Source organism: Neolamprologus brichardi, chromosome 14, assembly GCF_056152115.1.
Source record: "Neolamprologus brichardi isolate AB-2024 chromosome 14, ASM5615211v1, whole genome shotgun sequence".
NCBI classification, from domain to species: Eukaryota; Metazoa; Chordata; class Actinopteri; order Cichliformes; family Cichlidae; genus Neolamprologus; species Neolamprologus brichardi.
This window is the reverse complement of record NC_142117.1, coordinates 34,630,983-34,651,452: the sequence shown is the minus strand read 5'-3', so window position 1 is coordinate 34,651,452 and position 20,470 is coordinate 34,630,983. Positions and strand designations below refer to the sequence as shown.

The 20,470-nt window shown below is 42.1% G+C and overlaps 1 protein-coding gene across 9 annotated transcripts in view; it reads right to left on the bottom strand.

Annotated features, from left to right (window-relative positions):
• Positions 1 to 20,470, bottom strand: part of prx (periaxin) — a 33,678-nt gene that overhangs the window by 2,829 nt on the left and 10,379 nt on the right. For 2 of the 9 annotated variants that reach the window (XM_087851199.1, XM_087851198.1), the window contains one exon: positions 293 to 20,385. In XM_087851199.1, coding sequence (XP_087707325.1) covers positions 293 to 20,385 — 20,093 coding nt within the window. The remainder of the gene's footprint in view (positions 1 to 292; positions 20,386 to 20,470) is intronic. The other 7 variants (XM_087851206.1, XM_087851205.1, XM_087851203.1 and 4 more) reach the window with 7 other exon arrangements.

Sequence of the window (20,470 nt, the reverse complement as noted above, 5' to 3'; positions counted from 1 at the left end):
TTAATATATATATGAGCTCAGGCTATGCATTTTTCTTAAAGAAACATCAAACACTGGCTGACTAGTCTTTTAGTGTGGCAATGCACAGTGATTCAAATGAATGCAGAAGAATTTAAAGCTGACTGGGTTGGGTTCAAAACCTGCACAAAAACGTTCTGGTAAAATGCTGCCATCTTGTGGTGAAGTTTTTAATTAAATATCTCAGAGGGTTTTTACAAAAAGCGGCTTTAATAATAACATTAACAGCAGTATTAACGTAATGCCAGCCCAATAGCATCTCCTTTAGCCTTACCTGTGGCATGTGGCTTCAAGGTGACCTTTGGGACCTTAAACCATGAGGAAGACTCTCTTTCTTCTGATTCCCTGCTTTTGCTCTCCACCTTGCTCCAAGCTTGAAACTTTGTTGAGGTGAACTCCGTGGCAAAACCAGAAGGGGACTCTGAGCTGTCCCTGTCCAGCATTTCTGTTCTGGCACGAGAAGACACCAAATCCTTCAAAGGCTCCTCAGTGAAACCCCCTGGTAACATTGTGCTTGATTGTACTTCTTCTGGTGATGAATGCTTTCCCAGTCCCCCACTTGTTTCCATGTCTGCTCCTCTTGCACCCATCTTCCCATATAGACTGGTGAACTCCACCTTTGGGAGTTTGACTTTACCACTGAATGCCACCTTCTCTTCCTTGGAGCCCTTGTGAGGGCTTTCACCATTGAGACTTGAACTTGAACCTTCTCTTTTGACAGTGTCACCACCAAATGATGCAGATTTGCCAGACGAAAACGACACTTTAGGCATCTTTATTATTCCCCCCTTTGACTTTTCTTCTTCTGCCCCTTCTTTTTCTGCACTTGCAGCAGCTGACTTTTGGCTTGGCTTCTTTTCGATTTTGGGCATCTTCACTTTGACAGTCTCTGTTGCTTCCCCTTTTAAGGGACTTGTGCTTGTAGCAGGCTCATTTGTTGTAGGAGTGTCTACCAAGACAAAAACTGCTTTCTTTACTTTAGGCATTTTAGGGCCCTCATACTGAATTTCTGGCCCATGGACATTCACACTTTCCTCTGGTGAGGATAGGGAAGGTAATGGGATGCCAAACTTCGGGATTTTGATTTTCTTGCCTTTTTCTGTTTTGCTGTCATCTCCATCTTGAGATGAGCCAATATCAAACTCTATGTCTGGTATTTTGGGGAGTCTGATTCCTGCATGTGGAGATGAGGAGCCACCCTCTCCTTTCACTTCTGTTTTTAGACTTACACTTGGTAATGTAACTTCTGGTACTGGATGGTTAACACGATTTTTGTCATCTTTATGACCATTCTGGGTTTTAACTTCAAAATACTCAAATCTTTTTCCACCGTTTTTCTTTTTTGGCATTCCAATCTTGAATTTTGTTCCTTTGACTTTAGGCCCTTTTACTTTGCTGCTGGTTTCTGTAGTGACATCTAAGTCAGGTAGATCAACCTTTTTCCTGTCCTTTTTTCCCTCCCCTTTATGAAGTCCAGTATCAAGTTCTAAGCCTCCTTTTGGACCTTTGATATCTATTGTTGGGACTTTTAATTTTAGGCCTTTGTGCTCACCCTCAAAATGCAAATCAGCTTCTCCAAGAGCCCCAGTGTCCAGATCAGCCTTACCACTTGGTAAGTTAATCTCTGCTTCAGTGGTTTTAGCCATTGGCAGTAGTACTTGTCCCTCTGGAACTTTAATATCAGAACTGGTTACTTTCATCTCTACAACAGGTACCACACTACCTTTACTTTTGCCTTTCGGAAGTGAAATATCAACTTTTGGCATCTTGATATCTGGCAGTTTGATGATTCCTCCCTCTGTCTCCATTTTCTCTGCTGGTGTATCAATGTTTACTTTTCCCTTGGGAAGTGATATGCCCACATTTGGCATCTTGAACTCTCCTCTATCTCCCTTGATATCTGCCTCAGGACCTTGCACTGAAGGTTTTCCTTTAGGAAGAGAAATGTCAACTTTTGGCATCCTGAATATTCCTCCCTCACCCTTAATTGCAGCGTTGGCACCTTCAGTCTCTCCCGTTGGAAGTGAAATATTGACTGAAGGCACTGTCATATGTGGCATTTTGCTGTCATCTCCCTCAATTTCCATCTCTCCTTTAATTTTGCCAGCTTTTCCTTTGGGTAGAGAGACGTTAAAACCTGGCATTTTGACCTGAGGCATTCTGATCCCCCCCCCTGCACCTCCTTCCAGCTCGATCTCTGCACCTTCTGTTTTTCCTTTAGGTAGTGAAATATCAACTGAAGGCATATTGATGTGGGGCATCTTGAATTTTCCAGCTTCTCCTTTGATCTCCACATCTCGAACTCCTGGACTTTCAACTTTTCCTTTAGGTAGAGAAACATCAACATTCATTTCGAGATCTGCACCTTCAATCTTTCCCTTGGGTGCTGAAATATCAACTGAAGGCATTTTCATTTGTGGTGTTTTGAATTTTGCTCTTTCATTTCCTTCTGTTTCAGTCTCTGCATCTCCAGTCTTTCCGCTGGGCAGTGAAATATCAACAGAGGGCATGCTTAGATGTGGCATCTTAAATTTTCCACCTTCCCCCTTTAACTCCACTTCTGGACCTTCAATCTGTCCTTTGGTTAGAGAGATATCAACATCTGGCTTTTTCCAGTGAGGCATCTTAAATTTTCCTTTGCCATGTCCTTCTACTTCAACATCTGGACCTCCAATCTTCCCTTTGGGCAATGAAATATCAACAGAAGGCATGCTTAGATGTGGCATCTTGAATTTTCCACCTTCTCCTTGAATCTCTATCTCTGGACCTTCAATATGACCTTTAGGCAGAGAAACATCAGCATTGGGCATTTTCAGATAAGGTGTTTTGACTTTTGCTTCTCCTTGTCCATCCACTTCTATTTCTGCCTCAGTACCTTTGAGTTTTCCTTTAGGAAGCGATATGTCAATGTTGGGCATTTTTATGTGAGGCATTTTTAACTTTCCCTCAGTAGTCTCCTTCATTTCTAAATCGGGTGAATCAGTCTTTGCTTTTGGAAGTGAAATATCAAGTGCAGGCATATTAAAATGAGGCCTTTTGAATTTTCCGTCACCCCCTTTTAGCTCCAGGTCTGGTCCTTCAATCTTTGGAGACTTTCCTCTGGGCAAGGACACATCAAGGTCTAATTTGGGGAGAGAAACATCAATCGTTGGCATTTTGGGAATTTTAAGGTTTCCCTCATAACCTCTTATATCAGCCTCTGTGACATCAACTTCTGCTTTTGGGAGAAGAACCTCAGTCTCTGGTGTTTTAGCTGCTGGTAGCGAGAGCTCAACAGAAGGCATCTTAACCTTGGTTTTAGCTTCAAGGTCACCACTTGGCTTACCTAGGTCTTTTTCTTTAGAGACAAAGCCTGGCATAGAAAACTTTGGTAGTTTTAAAGAGACATCAGGTGCATGGAAGCCACCTTTCGCCTCTACATCTGCATCCAGTTTTGCTTCAACTTTTTCCGCTGGGAGTTCAGTTTTGGGTGATGATATTTTTAACTTGGGAAATTTCATTTTGTATTTTGACATGTCATCTGAGTTGTCAACATTGATATCCGGTTGATGAATGTCAATTTTTCCCTTTTTCCCTTTAACATCAACATCAGGACAAGAGACTGATACATCTGCAGCCTTCTTGGACATGCCAAATGAGGGCAGTTTGATTTTAGGTTTTTTCACCTTGACTTTTCCACCTCCATCAAACTCCACCGACGGTGCTCTGATCTCTCCTTCTACATGTGGTGAACTGAGTGAAGTATCTCCCTTAGGTGCTGGTATTTCCAAGTTACAGCTCTTTGTCTTTCCCCCAAACCTAGGAAGAGTGAAACTAGGTACTTTGAGGAAAACAGGTAGATCAAAGCTGCCCCCTGAAGAAGGCCTTCCTCCTTCTGCTTTCAGAAGTTCTACTTCCACATCATCACCTTTGGGTTTTGTAAGGCCAAAATTGAGATCCATCTTTGGAGCTGAGATGTCAACTGTTGGTAGTTTTACTGTGGGAAGTTTTAGGGATGCACCTGGACCTTCTAGACCACCTGTCCCTATATCTTCATTCTTAACTTCCAATTTGGCAGGATTAAGGCCTCCTGTAAGACCAGACATCTCCAAATCTCCAGATGCATCAGGACTTGGAGTATCAACTTTGAAGCCTTTAGCTTTTACACCAGAGGGCAGGCTGAGGTCAAGGTCAAATTTGGGCAGATTTATGTCAAGAGTTGGCATGTGGAATCCACCTCCTTTTTTATCAACTTCAATCTTTGGGATATCAAACCTTCCTTTTTCAGAGAGTCCTTCAATATTGATATCTCCCTCTACTTTACCCTCTGGAACTGTGACCTTTTCTCCCTTCACGTTGGGTCCTTCCACTTTGATATCACCTTCTGGGAAGTTCATCTTTGGAAGTGAAATATCAACTTTGGGCATTGTGAATTTGCTTCCTTTATTGCCAGGACCTTTGATGTTGAGGTCAATTTCTCCGTGTGCTTTTGCTTTAGGGAGTGAAATATCAATTTCAGGTATCTCAATTGTCCCACCTTTAGTATCAGGGCCTTTTATTTTTACACCACCTTCTGGGAGACTGACTTTAGGCAAAGAAACATCAAATTTTGGCATTTTGAATTTGCCACCTTTCATCTCGGGGCCTTCGATATTTATGTCACCCTCAACCTTTCCTTTAGGAAGTGAAACATCAACAGATGGAACTTTGATCTTCCCTCCCTTGACATCAGGACCCTCAAGAGTGACATCTACATCCGGAGACTTCATTTTGGGTAGTGAGAGATCCAATGATGGCATGTCGACAGTGGGCAATTTAAATTTCCCCCCTTTAATATCTGGACCTTGGAGGTTGATATCTACCTCTGGAGACTTGATTTTAGGGAGTGACATATCACCTCTGACTTCAGGTCCTTGGATATCAACATCAAGTCCCTTTGCTTTAATTTTAGGAAGAGAAATATCAACTGAAGGCATGTGAAACTTGCCACCTTTACCAGTATTTCCTTCAATGTCAATATCCACATCTGCTTTTCCCTTTGGAAGAGAGATATCAGCAGTGGGCATTTGAAGTTTCCCTTTGAAATCTGGTCCTTCAACATCGACTCCAGCCTTTGGGAGACTGACTTTAGGCAAAGAAACATCAAATTTTGGCATTTTGAATTTGCCCCCTTTCATCTCGGGGCCTTCGATATTTATGTCACCCTCAACCTTTCCTTTAGGAAGTGAAACATCAACAGATGGAACTTTGATCTTCCCTCCCTTGACATCAGGACCCTCAAGAGTGACATCTACATCTGGAGACTTCATTTTGGGTAGTGAGAGATCCAATGATGGCATGTCGACAGTGGGCAATTTAAATTTCCCCCCTTTAATATCTGGACCTTGGAGGTTGATATCTACCTCTGGAGACTTGATTTTAGGGAGTGACATATCACCTCTGACTTCAGGTCCTTGGATATCAACATCAAGTCCCTTTGCTTTGATTTTAGGAAGAGAAATATCAACTGAAGGCATGTGAAACTTGCCACCTTTACCAGTTTTTCCTTCAATGTCAATATCCACATCTGCTTTTCCCTTTGGAAGAGAGATATCAGCAGTGGGCATTTGAAGTTTCCCTTTGAAATCTGGTCCTTCAACATCGACTCCAGCCTTTGGGAGACTGACTTTAGGCAAAGAAACATCAAATTTTGGCATTTTGAATTTGCCCCCTTTCATCTCGGGGCCTTCGATATTTATGTCACCCTCAACCTTTCCTTTAGGAAGTGAAACATCAACAGATGGAACTTTGATCTTCCCTCCCTTGACATCAGGACCCTCAAGAGTGACATCTACATCTGGAGACTTCATTTTGGGTAGTGAGAGATCCAATGATGGCATGTCGACAGTGGGCAATTTAAATTTCCCCCCTTTAATATCTGGACCTTGGAGGTTGATATCTACCTCTGGAGACTTGATTTTAGGGAGTGACATATCACCTCTGACTTCAGGTCCTTGGATATCAACATCAAGTCCCTTTGCTTTGATTTTAGGAAGAGAAATATCAACTGAAGGCATGTGAAACTTGCCACCTTTACCAGTTTTTCCTTCAATGTCAATATCCACATCTGCTTTTCCCTTTGGAAGAGAGATATCAGCAGTGGGCATTTGAAGTTTCCCTTTGAAATCTGGTCCTTCAACATCGACTCCAGCCTTTGGGAGACTGACTTTAGGCAAAGAAACATCAAATTTTGGCATTTTGAATTTGCCCCCTTTCATCTCGGGGCCTTCGATATTTATGTCACCCTCAACCTTTCCTTTAGGAAGTGAAACATCAACAGATGGAACTTTGATCTTCCCTCCCTTGACATCAGGACCCTCAAGAGTGACATCTACATCTGGAGACTTCATTTTGGGTAGTGAGAGATCCAATGATGGCATGTCGACAGTGGGCAATTTAAATTTCCCCCCTTTAATATCTGGACCTTGGAGGCTGATATCTACCTCTGGAGACTTGATTTTAGGCAGTGACATATCACCTCTGACTTCAGGTCCTTGGATATCAACATCAAGTCCCTTTGCTTTGATTTTAGGAAGAGAAATATCAACTGAAGGCATGTGAAACTTGCCACCTTTACCAGTATTTCCTTCAATGTCAATATCCACATCTGCTTTTCCCTTTGGAAGAGAGATATCAGCAGTGGGCATTTGAAGTTTCCCTTTGAAATCTGGTCCTTCAACATCGACTCCAGCCTTTGGGAGACTGACTTTAGGCAAAGAAACATCAAATTTTGGCATTTTGAATTTGCCCCCTTTCATCTCGGGGCCTTCGATATTTATGTCACCCTCAACCTTTCCTTTAGGAAGTGAAACATCAACAGATGGAACTTTGATCTTCCCTCCCTTGACATCAGGACCCTCAAGAGTGACATCTACATCTGGAGACTTCATTTTGGGTAGTGAGAGATCCAATGATGGCATGTCGACAATGGGCAATTTAAATTTCCCCCCTTTAATATCTGGACCTTGGAGGCTGATATCTACCTCTGGAGACTTGATTTTAGGCAGTGACATATCACCTCTGACTTCAGGTCCTTGGATATCAACATCAAGTCCCTTTGCTTTGATTTTAGGAAGAGAAATATCAACTGAAGGCATGTGAAACTTGCCACCTTTACCAGTATTTCCTTCAATGTCAATATCCACATCTGCTTTTCCCTTTGGAAGAGAGATATCAGCAGTGGGCATTTGAAGTTTCCCTTTGAAATCTGGTCCTTCAACATCGACTCCAGCCTTTGGGAGACTGACTTTAGGCAAAGAAACATCAAATTTTGGCATTTTGAATTTGCCCCCTTTCATCTCGGGGCCTTCGATATTTATGTCACCCTCAAACTTTCCTTTAGGAAGTGAAACATCAACAGATGGAACTTTGATCTTCCCTCCCTTGACATCAGGACCCTCAAGAGTGACATCTACATCTGGAGACTTCATTTTGGGTAGTGAGAGATCCAATGATGGCATGTCGACAGTGGGCAATTTAAATTTCCCCCCTTTAATATCTGGACCTTGGAGGTTGATATCTACCTCTGGAGACTTGATTTTAGGGAGTGACATATCACCCCTGACTTCAGGTCCTTGGATATCAACATCAAGTCCCTTTGCTTTGATTTTAGGAAGAGAAATATCAACTGAAGGCATGTGAAACTTGCCACCTTTACCAGTTTTTCCTTCAATGTCAATATCCACATCTGCTTTTCCCTTTGGAAGAGAGATATCAGCAGTGGGCATTTGAAGTTTCCCTTTGAAATCTGGTCCTTCAACATCGACTCCAGCCTTTGGGAGACTGACTTTAGGCAAAGAAACATCAAATTTTGGCATTTTGAATTTGCCCCCTTTCATCTCGGGGCCTTCGATATTTATGTCACCCTCAACCTTTCCTTTAGGAAGTGAAACATCAACAGATGGAACTTTGATCTTCCCTCCCTTGACATCAGGACCCTCAAGAGTGACATCTACATCTGGAGACTTCATTTTGGGTAGCGAAACGTCAAGGGATGGTATATTTAGTTTCCCACCTTCAACCTGAGGGCCTTCAACATTAATTTCAGGACCTTTGGGTTTGATTTTAGGAAAAGAGAGGTCAACAGATGGCATGTGAAACTTTCCACCTTTTCCAATATCTCCTTCAATTTTTCCTTTTGCTTTTCCTTTGGGGAGTGAAATATCGATTTCTGGCATCTCAATCTTTCCAGTTTTAATGTCAGGACCTTTTATTTTGACACCACCTTCTGGAAGACTCTCTTTTGGTAAAGAAATATCAAATTTTGGCATTTTAAACTTGTCACCCTTCACTTCAGGGCCCTCAACCTTTCCTTTAGGAAGTGAAACATCAACAGATGGAATTTTGATCTTCCCTCCCTTGACATCAGGACCTTCAAGAGTGACATCAACATCTGGAGACTTCATTTTGGGTAGCGAGATATCCAATGATGGCATGTTGACAGTGGGCAATTGAAATTTCCCCCCTTTAATATCTGGACCTTGGAGGCTGATATCTACCTCTGGAGACTTGATTTTAGGGAGTGACATATCACCTTTGACTTCAGGTCCTTGGATATCAACATCAAGTCCTGTTGCTTTGATTTTAGGAAGAGAAATATCAACTGAAGGCATGTGAAACTTGCCACCTTTACCAGTATTTCCTTCAATGTCAATATCCACATCTGCCTTTCCCTTTGGAAGAGAAATATCAGCAGTGGGCATTTGAAGTTTCCCTTTGAAATCTGGTCCTTCAACATCGACTCCAGCCTTTGGGAGACTGACTTTAGGCAAAGAAACATCAAATTTTGGCATTTTGAATTTGCCCCCTTTCATCTCGGGGCCTTCGATATTTATGTCACCCTCAACCTTTCCTTTAGGAAGTGAAACATCAACAGATGGAATTTTGATCTTCCCTCCCTTGACATCAGGACCCTCAAGAGTGACATCAACATCTGGAGACTTCATTTTGGGTAGCGAGAGATCCACTGATGGCATGTCGACAGTGGGCAATTTAAATTTCCCCCCTTTAATATCTGGACCTTGAAGGCTGATATCCACCTCTGGAGACTTGATTTTAGGCAGTGACATATCACCTCTAACTTCAGGTCCTTGGATATCAACATCAAGTCCCTTTGCTTTGATTTTAGGAAGAGAAATATCAACTGAAGGCATGTGAAACTTGCCACCTTTACCAGTTTTTCCTTCAATGTCAATATCCACATCTGCTTTTCCCTTTGGAAGAGAAATATCAGCAGTGGGCATTTGAAGTTTCCCTTTGAAATCTGGTCCTTCAACATCGACTCCAGCCTTTGGGAGACTGACTTTAGGCAAAGAAACATCAAATTTTGGCATTTTGAATTTGCCCCCTTTCATCTCGGGGCCTTCGATATTTATGTCACCCTCAACCTTTCCTTTAGGAAGTGAAACATCAACAGATGGAACTTTGATCTTCCCTCCCTTGACATCAGGACCCTCAAGAGTGACATCTACATCTGGAGACTTCATTTTGGGTAGCGAGATATCCAATGATGGCATGTCGACAGTGGGCAATTTAAATTTCCCCCCTTTAATATCTGGACCTTGGACGTTGATATCTACCTCTGGAGACTTGATTTTAGGCAGTGACATATCACCTCTGACTTCAGGTCCTTGGATATCAACATCAAGTCCCTTTGCTTTGATTTTAGGAAGAGAAATATCAACTGAAGGCATGTGAAACTTGCCACCTTTACCAGTTTTTCCTTCAATGTCAATATCCACATCTGCTTTTCCCTTTGGAAGAGAGATATCAGCAGTGGGCATTTGAAGTTTCCCTTTGAAATCTGGTCCTTCAACATCGACTCCAGCCTTTGGGAGACTGACTTTAGGCAAAGAAACATCAAATTTTGGCATTTTGAATTTGCCCCCTTTCATCTCGGGGCCTTCGATATTTATGTCACCCTCAACCTTTCCTTTAGGAAGTGAAACATCAACAGATGGAATTTTGATCGTCCCTCCCTTGACATCAGGACCCTCAAGAGTGACATCTACATCTGGAGACTTCATTTTGGGTAGTGAGAGATCCAATGATGGCATGTCGACAGTGGGCAATTTAAATTTCCCCCCTTTAATATCTGGACCTTGGAGGTTGATATCTACCTCTGGAGACTTGATTTTAGGCAGTGACATATCACCTCTGACTTCAGGTCCTTGGATATCAACATCAAGTCCCTTTGCTTTGATTTTAGGAAGAGAAATATCAACTGAAGGCATGTGAAACTTGCCACCTTTACCAGTTTTTCCTTCAATGTCAATATCCACATCTGCCTTTCCCTTTGGAAGAGAAATATCAGCAGTGGGCATTTGAAGTTTCCCTTTGAAATCTGGTCCTTCAACATCGACTCCAGCCTTTGGGAGACTGACTTTAGGCAAAGAAACATCAAATTTTGGCATTTTGAATTTGCCCCCTTTCATCTCAGGGCCTTCAATATTTATGTCACCCTCAACCTTTCCTTTAGGAAGTGAAACATCAACAGATGGAATTTTGATCTTCCCTCCCTTGACATCAGGACCCTCAAGAGTGACATCTACATCTGGAGACTTCATTTTGGGTAGCGAAACGTCAAGGTTTGGTATATTTAGCTTCCCACCTTCAACCTGAGGGCCTTCAACATTAATTTCAGGACCTTTGGATTTGATTTTCGGAAAAGAGAGGTCAATAGATGGCATGTGGAACTTTCCACCTTTTCCAATATCTCCTTCAATTTTTCCTTTTGCTTTTCCTTTGGGGAGTGAAATATCGATGTCTGGCATCTCAATCTTTCCAGTTTTAATGTCAGGACCTTTTATTTTGACACTACCTTCTGGAAGACTCTCTTTTGGTAAAGAAATATCAAATTTTGGCATTCTAAACTTGTCACCCTTCACTTCAGGGCCCTCAACATCAAGGCTGCCCTCAACCTTTCCTTTAGGAAGTGAAACATCAACAGATGGAACTTTGATCTTCCCTCCCTTGACATCAGGACCCTCAAGAGTGACATCTACATCTGGAGACTTCATTTTGGGTAGTGAGAGATCCAATGATGGCATGTCGACAGTGGGCAATTTAAATTTCCCCCCTTTAATATCTGGACCTTGAAGGCTGATATCTACCTCTGGAGACTTGATTTTAGGCAGTGACATATCACCTCTGACTTCAGGTCCTTGGATATCAACATCAAGTCCTGTTGCTTTGATTTTAGGAAGAGAAATATCAACTGAAGGCATGTGAAACTTGCCACCTTTACCAGTTTTTCCTTCAATGTCAATATCCACATCTGCCTTTCCCTTTGGAAGAGAAATATCAGCAGTGGGCATTTGAAGTTTCCCTTTGAAATCTGGTCCTTCAACATCGACTCCAGCCTTTGGGAGACTGACTTTAGGCAAAGAAACATCAAATTTTGGCATTTTGAATTTGCCCCCTTTCACCTCAGTACCTTCGATATTTATGTCACCCTCAACCTTTCCTTTAGGAAGTGAAATATCAACAGATGGAACTTTGATCTTCCCTCCCTTGACATCAGGACCCTCAAGAGTGACATCTACATCTGGAGACTTCATTTTGGGTAGCGAAACGTCAAGGGATGGTATATTTAGCTCCCCACCTTCAACCTGAGGGCCTTCAACATCAATTTCAGGACCTTTGGCTTTGATTTTAGGAAAAGAGAGGTCAATAGATGGCATGTGGAACTTTCCACCTTTTCCAACATCTCCTTCAATTTTTCCTTTTGCTTTTCCTTTGGGGAGTGAAATATCAATGTCTGGCATCTCAATCTTTCCAGTTTTAATGTCAGGACCTTTTATTTTGACACCACCTTCTGGAAGACTCTCTTTTGGTAAAGAAATATCAAATTTTGGCATTTTAAACTTGTCACCCTTCACTTCAGGGCCCTCAACATCAAGGCTGCCCTCAACCTTTCCTTTAGGAAGTGAAACATCAACAGATGGAATTTTGATCTTCCCTCCCTTGACATCAGGACCCTCAAGATTGATATCAACATCTGGAGACTTCATTTTGGGCAGTGAGAGATCCAATGATGGCATGTCAACAGTGGGCAATTTAAATTTCCCCCCTTTAATATCTGGACCTTGGAGGCTGATATCTACCTCTGGAGACTTGATTTTAGGCAGTGACATATCACCTCTGACTTCAGGTCCTTGGATATCAACATCAAGTCCCGTTGCTTTGATTTTAGGAAGAGAAATATCAACTGAAGGCATGTGAAACTTGCCACCTTTACCAGTTTTTCCTTCAATGTCAATATCCACATCTGCCTTTCCCTTTGGAAGAGAGATATCAGCAGTGGGCATTTGAAGTTTCCCTTTGAAATCTGGTCCTTCAACATCGACTCCAGCCTTTGGGAGACTGACTTTAGGCAAAGAAACATCAAATTTTGGCATTTTGAATTTGCCCCCTTTCATCTCGGGGCCTTCGATATTTATGTCACCCTCAACCTTTCCTTTAGGAAGTGAAACATCAACAGATGGAACTTTGATCTTCCCTCCCTTGACATCAGGACCCTCAAGAGTGACATCTACATCTGGAGACTTCATTTTGGGTAGCGAAACGTCAAGGGATGGTATATTTAGTTTCCCACCTTCAACCTGAGGGCCTTCAACATTAATTTCAGGACCTTTGGGTTTGATTTTAGGAAAAGAGAGGTCAACAGATGGCATGTGAAACTTTCCACCTTTTCCAATATCTCCTTCAATTTTTCCTTTTGCTTTTCCTTTGGGGAGTGAAATATCGATTTCTGGCATCTCAATCTTTCCAGTTTTAATGTCAGGACCTTTTATTTTGACACCACCTTCTGGAAGACTCTCTTTTGGTAAAGAAATATCAAATTTTGGCATTTTAAACTTGTCACCCTTCACTTCAGGGCCCTCAACCTTTCCTTTAGGAAGTGAAACATCAACAGATGGAATTTTGATCTTCCCTCCCTTGACATCAGGACCTTCAAGAGTGACATCAACATCTGGAGACTTCATTTTGGGTAGCGAGATATCCAATGATGGCATGTTGACAGTGGGCAATTGAAATTTCCCCCCTTTAATATCTGGACCTTGGAGGCTGATATCTACCTCTGGAGACTTGATTTTAGGGAGTGACATATCACCTTTGACTTCAGGTCCTTGGATATCAACATCAAGTCCTGTTGCTTTGATTTTAGGAAGAGAAATATCAACTGAAGGCATGTGAAACTTGCCACCTTTACCAGTATTTCCTTCAATGTCAATATCCACATCTGCCTTTCCCTTTGGAAGAGAAATATCAGCAGTGGGCATTTGAAGTTTCCCTTTGAAATCTGGTCCTTCAACATCGACTCCAGCCTTTGGGAGACTGACTTTAGGCAAAGAAACATCAAATTTTGGCATTTTGAATTTGCCCCCTTTCATCTCGGGGCCTTCGATATTTATGTCACCCTCAACCTTTCCTTTAGGAAGTGAAACATCAACAGATGGAATTTTGATCTTCCCTCCCTTGACATCAGGACCCTCAAGAGTGACATCAACATCTGGAGACTTCATTTTGGGTAGCGAGAGATCCACTGATGGCATGTCGACAGTGGGCAATTTAAATTTCCCCCCTTTAATATCTGGACCTTGAAGGCTGATATCCACCTCTGGAGACTTGATTTTAGGCAGTGACATATCACCTCTAACTTCAGGTCCTTGGATATCAACATCAAGTCCCTTTGCTTTGATTTTAGGAAGAGAAATATCAACTGAAGGCATGTGAAACTTGCCACCTTTACCAGTTTTTCCTTCAATGTCAATATCCACATCTGCTTTTCCCTTTGGAAGAGAAATATCAGCAGTGGGCATTTGAAGTTTCCCTTTGAAATCTGGTCCTTCAACATCGACTCCAGCCTTTGGGAGACTGACTTTAGGCAAAGAAACATCAAATTTTGGCATTTTGAATTTGCCCCCTTTCATCTCGGGGCCTTCGATATTTATGTCACCCTCAACCTTTCCTTTAGGAAGTGAAACATCAACAGATGGAACTTTGATCTTCCCTCCCTTGACATCAGGACCCTCAAGAGTGACATCTACATCTGGAGACTTCATTTTGGGTAGCGAGATATCCAATGATGGCATGTCGACAGTGGGCAATTTAAATTTCCCCCCTTTAATATCTGGACCTTGGACGTTGATATCTACCTCTGGAGACTTGATTTTAGGCAGTGACATATCACCTCTGACTTCAGGTCCTTGGATATCAACATCAAGTCCCTTTGCTTTGATTTTAGGAAGAGAAATATCAACTGAAGGCATGTGAAACTTGCCACCTTTACCAGTTTTTCCTTCAATGTCAATATCCACATCTGCTTTTCCCTTTGGAAGAGAGATATCAGCAGTGGGCATTTGAAGTTTCCCTTTGAAATCTGGTCCTTCAACATCGACTCCAGCCTTTGGGAGACTGACTTTAGGCAAAGAAACATCAAATTTTGGCATTTTGAATTTGCCCCCTTTCATCTCGGGGCCTTCGATATTTATGTCACCCTCAACCTTTCCTTTAGGAAGTGAAACATCAACAGATGGAATTTTGATCGTCCCTCCCTTGACATCAGGACCCTCAAGAGTGACATCTACATCTGGAGACTTCATTTTGGGTAGTGAGAGATCCAATGATGGCATGTCGACAGTGGGCAATTTAAATTTCCCCCCTTTAATATCTGGACCTTGGAGGTTGATATCTACCTCTGGAGACTTGATTTTAGGCAGTGACATATCACCTCTGACTTCAGGTCCTTGGATATCAACATCAAGTCCCTTTGCTTTGATTTTAGGAAGAGAAATATCAACTGAAGGCATGTGAAACTTGCCACCTTTACCAGTTTTTCCTTCAATGTCAATATCCACATCTGCCTTTCCCTTTGGAAGAGAAATATCAGCAGTGGGCATTTGAAGTTTCCCTTTGAAATCTGGTCCTTCAACATCGACTCCAGCCTTTGGGAGACTGACTTTAGGCAAAGAAACATCAAATTTTGGCATTTTGAATTTGCCCCCTTTCATCTCAGGGCCTTCAATATTTATGTCACCCTCAACCTTTCCTTTAGGAAGTGAAACATCAACAGATGGAATTTTGATCTTCCCTCCCTTGACATCAGGACCCTCAAGAGTGACATCTACATCTGGAGACTTCATTTTGGGTAGCGAAACGTCAAGGTTTGGTATATTTAGCTTCCCACCTTCAACCTGAGGGCCTTCAACATTAATTTCAGGACCTTTGGATTTGATTTTCGGAAAAGAGAGGTCAATAGATGGCATGTGGAACTTTCCACCTTTTCCAATATCTCCTTCAATTTTTCCTTTTGCTTTTCCTTTGGGGAGTGAAATATCGATGTCTGGCATCTCAATCTTTCCAGTTTTAATGTCAGGACCTTTTATTTTGACACTACCTTCTGGAAGACTCTCTTTTGGTAAAGAAATATCAAATTTTGGCATTCTAAACTTGTCACCCTTCACTTCAGGGCCCTCAACATCAAGGCTGCCCTCAACCTTTCCTTTAGGAAGTGAAACATCAACAGATGGAACTTTGATCTTCCCTCCCTTGACATCAGGACCCTCAAGAGTGACATCTACATCTGGAGACTTCATTTTGGGTAGTGAGAGATCCAATGATGGCATGTCGACAGTGGGCAATTTAAATTTCCCCCCTTTAATATCTGGACCTTGAAGGCTGATATCTACCTCTGGAGACTTGATTTTAGGCAGTGACATATCACCTCTGACTTCAGGTCCTTGGATATCAACATCAAGTCCTGTTGCTTTGATTTTAGGAAGAGAAATATCAACTGAAGGCATGTGAAACTTGCCACCTTTACCAGTTTTTCCTTCAATGTCAATATCCACATCTGCCTTTCCCTTTGGAAGAGAAATATCAGCAGTGGGCATTTGAAGTTTCCCTTTGAAATCTGGTCCTTCAACATCGACTCCAGCCTTTGGGAGACTGACTTTAGGCAAAGAAACATCAAATTTTGGCATTTTGAATTTGCCCCCTTTCACCTCAGTACCTTCGATATTTATGTCACCCTCAACCTTTCCTTTAGGAAGTGAAATATCAACAGATGGAACTTTGATCTTCCCTCCCTTGACATCAGGACCCTCAAGAGTGACATCTACATCTGGAGACTTCATTTTGGGTAGCGAAACGTCAAGGGATGGTATATTTAGCTCCCCACCTTCAACCTGAGGGCCTTCAACATCAATTTCAGGACCTTTGGCTTTGATTTTAGGAAAAGAGAGGTCAATAGATGGCATGTGGAACTTTCCACCTTTTCCAACATCTCCTTCAATTTTTCCTTTTGCTTTTCCTTTGGGGAGTGAAATATCAATGTCTGGCATCTCAATCTTTCCAGTTTTAATGTCAGGACCTTTTATTTTGACACCACCTTCTGGAAGACTCTCTTTTGGTAAAGAAATATCAAATTTTGGCATTTTAAACTTGTCACCCTTCACTTCAGGGCCCTCAACATCAAGGCTGCCCTCAACCTTTCCTTTAGGAAGTGAAACATCAACAGATGGAATTTTGATCTTCCCTCCCTTGACATCAGGACCCTCAAGATTGATATCAACATCTGGAGACTTCATTTTGGGCAGTGAGAGATCCAATGATGGCATGTCAACAGTGGGCAATTTAAATTTCCCCCCTTTAATATCTGGACCTTGGAGGCTGATATCTACCTCTGGAGACTTGATTTTAGGCAGTGACATATCACCTCTGACTTCAGGTCCTTGGATATCAACATCAAGTCCCGTTGCTTTGATTTTAGGAAGAGAAATATCAACTGAAGGCATGTGAAACTTGCCACCTTTACCGGTTTTCCCTTCAATGTCAATATCTACATCTGCTTTTCCCTTTGGAAGTGAAATATCAGCAGTGGGCATTTGAAGTTTCCCTTTGAAATCTGGTCCTTCAACATCAACTCCAGCCTTTGGGAGACTGACTTTAGGCAAAGAAACATCAAATTTTGGCATTTTGAATTTGCCCCCTTTCATCTCGGGGCCTTCGATATTTATGTCACCCTCAACCTTTCCTTTAGGAAGTGAAACATCAACAGATGGAACTTTGATCTTCCCTCCCTTGACATCAGGACCCTCAAGAGTGACACCTACATCTGGAGACTTCATTTTGGGTAGTGAGAGATCCAATGATGGCATGTCGACAGTGGGCAATTTAAATTTCCCCCCTTTAATATCTGGACCTTGGAGGCTGATATCTACCTCTGGAGACTTGATTTTAGGCAGTGACATATCACCTCTGACTTCAGGTCCTTGGATATCAACATCAAGTCCCTTTGCTTTGATTTTAGGAAGAGAAATATCAACTGAAGGCATGTGAAACTTGCCACCTTTACCAGTATTTCCTTCAATGTCAATATCCACATCTGCTTTTCCCTTTGGAAGAGAGATATCAGCAGTAGGCATTAGAAGTTTCCCTTTGAAATCTGGTCCTTCAACATCGACTCCAGCCTTTGGGAGACTGACTTTAGGCAAAGAAACATCAAATTTTGGCATTTTGAATTTGCCCCCTTTCATCTCGGGGCCTTCGATATTTATGTCACCCTCAACCTTTCCTTTAGGAAGTGAAACATCAACAGATGGAATTTTGATCTTCCCTCCCTTGACATCAGGACCCTCAAGAGTGACATCTACATCCGGAGACTTCATTTTGGGTAGCGAGAGATCTAATGATGGCATGTCTACAGTGGGCAATTTAAATTTCCCCCCTTTAATATCTGGACCTTGAAGGCTGATATCTACCTCTGGAGACTTGATTTTAGGGAGTGACATATCACCTCTGACTTCAGGTCCTTGGATATCAACGTCAAGTCCTGTTGCTTTGATTTTAGGAAGAGAAATATCAACTGAAGGCATGTGAAACTTGCCACCTTTACCAGTTTTTCCTTCAATGTCAATATCCACATCTGCCTTTCCCTTTGGAAGAGAAATATCAGCAGTGGGCATTTCAAGACTTCCTCCTACATCTGGTCCTTCAACATCGACTCCAGTCTTTGGGAGACTGACTTTAGGCAAAGAAACATCAAATTTTGACATTTTGAATTTGCCCCCTTTCATCTCGGGGCCTTCGATATTTATGTCACCCTCAACCTTTCCTTTAGGAAGTGAAACATCAACAGATGGAACTTTGATCTTCCCTCCCTTGACTTCAGGACCCTCAAGAGTGACATCTACATCCTGAGATTTTATTTTAGGTGTAGAAAGATCTATGGATGGCATGTTTGGTTTTCCACCTTTGACATGAGGACCTTCAGTATTTATATCTGGTCTTTTAGATTTCATTTTAGGGAGAGAGATGTTAATAGAGGGCATGTTGAACTTATTGCCTTTGCCAGTGTGCCCTTCAATTTTCTCCCCTACTTTTCCTTTGGGGAGTGATATGTCAATATCTGGCATTTCAATCTTTCTTCCCTTTGTTTCAGGTCCTTTTAATTTGACATCACCCTCAGGAAAATTTACCTTTGGTAAAGAAATGTCAAATTTTGGCATTGTTATCTTTCCCCCTCTACCTTCAGGCCCTTCAGTGTTTATGTCAATGCCAGTGTCAACTTCTCCCTTTTCTTTACCTTTTGGAAGTGAAATATCAACAGTTGGCATTTTTACAACAGGAAGATCAATGTCAACAGATGGCACGTTGAATTTGCCTCCTTTTCCATTACCTTCAAAGGTAATTTCTGGTCCTTCAACATTTATATCACCTTGCTTTGATTTGATTTGAGGTAGAGAAACATCAACTGAAGGGATTTGAAAAGGTTCTCCTTTACTTTTTACTTGTATGTCACCCTCGGCTTTTCCTTTTGCTTTTCCCTTTGGCGGAGAGATGTCAAGAGAAGGTCCTTCTAGGACAAGATTTCCCTCAGGCATCTTCATCTTTGGTAGTGAGACATCCAAAGAAGGCATCTGGAATTTTCTTCCTTTGACTTCAGGGCTCTCAATCTTTACCTCTCCCTCTGGTGATTTCATTACAGGAAGAGAGAAGTCAAGTGATGGGACGTTGAACTTTGCTCCTCCTTTGGCTTTAGATTCAATATCAAATTCTCCTTCTTTGGTGGGCACCTTTGGAAGTGAGATATCAAATGTTGGGAGCTGGAACTTGTCACCACCACTGCCACTGAGCTCCACATTGGCCTCAGTGTTTGGCTTGGATAGTGAAAAGTCAACACCTGGAAGTTCTGGTCCTTCAAGTTTGACATCTGGGTCAGGTAGCTTTATTTTTGGATGAAAATTTCCTTCCCCTTTAACATCAGTCATTCCTGCTTTGCCTTTGGGAAGGATCAGGTCCACTTTTGGTAACTTGAATTCCCCTTCCACACCTTCTCCCCTTATGTTTACTTCTCCTGGTTGAGAAATGTCAAAATCAGGCATTTTGAATTTTCCATCACCACCAACATAATAGTCCATATGGACATCTCCACTGTCTGATTTGACCTTTGGGAGTGAGAGCTCAACAGAAGGTAGAGAGAATTTTCCTTCCACTTCTGGGCACTCAGTGTCCACCGATGATCCCATCTTAGGTAGTGAGATATCAACCTTTGGCATAGAGATCTTGGGCCCTTTAAAAGTGCCCTCGACCTCATCGGGAATTCTCCGTCCGCTGTCTAATTCCAAATCAATATCAGCTACAGAGATGTCACTGGCAGGCATGTTGATTGCAGTCTTCCTAATTCCTTCGTAATCTTTGATCAATATGTCAGTCTTTCCCTTCACTTTAGGCAAAGAAATATCAACAGAGGGAAGACCGATCTGCCCGTCTCCTTTGATTTCTACCTCTGGAGGTTTTATGTCAGTGTGAGGCATTTTGATGCCTCCAGCTTTTACCTTGATGTCACCATCAATTTCATCTGAATGGTGTGAGAGTCTAACTTTGGGTAGTTTCAACTTTGGCATTCTGACCTTTGCATCTCCTTTGTCTGCATCTACATTAACTTTTCCTTCAGCTGTTTCAGCTCTTCCTTTGATGTCCATTTCAGGAGCTTTGATTTTGATTCCCTTCACACTGGGCAAAGATGTCTCAGCTTTTCCTGAAGGGAGAGCAAACTCCACATCAGGTATGCTAACTTTAGATGCTCCCTTCTCCACATCTTTATTAGCAGACAAACTGAACTCCACAGATGGCGGCTGGATGTTTACCCCCGGAGGCTTCAGCTCCACAGATCCAGTTTCCAAAGTAGAGCCTGACTTTGTGTGTTTGCTTGTAGGAAATGTGATGCCAAACTTGTGTCCTTTTTCTTTGCTTTTCACTTTAGCTCCAGGCATTTCAGATGGGGAAATATTCACTTGTCCTTCAAACCGTCCTGTCTCCACTTTTGCTCCCTTTTTTGGGAACCTTGGAAAACAGTGTTTTCGAGAGGAAAAAAAGAAATAGGAAAGAACATTGTAATATTTCCCCAAAAGATTATATCTAATTTAAA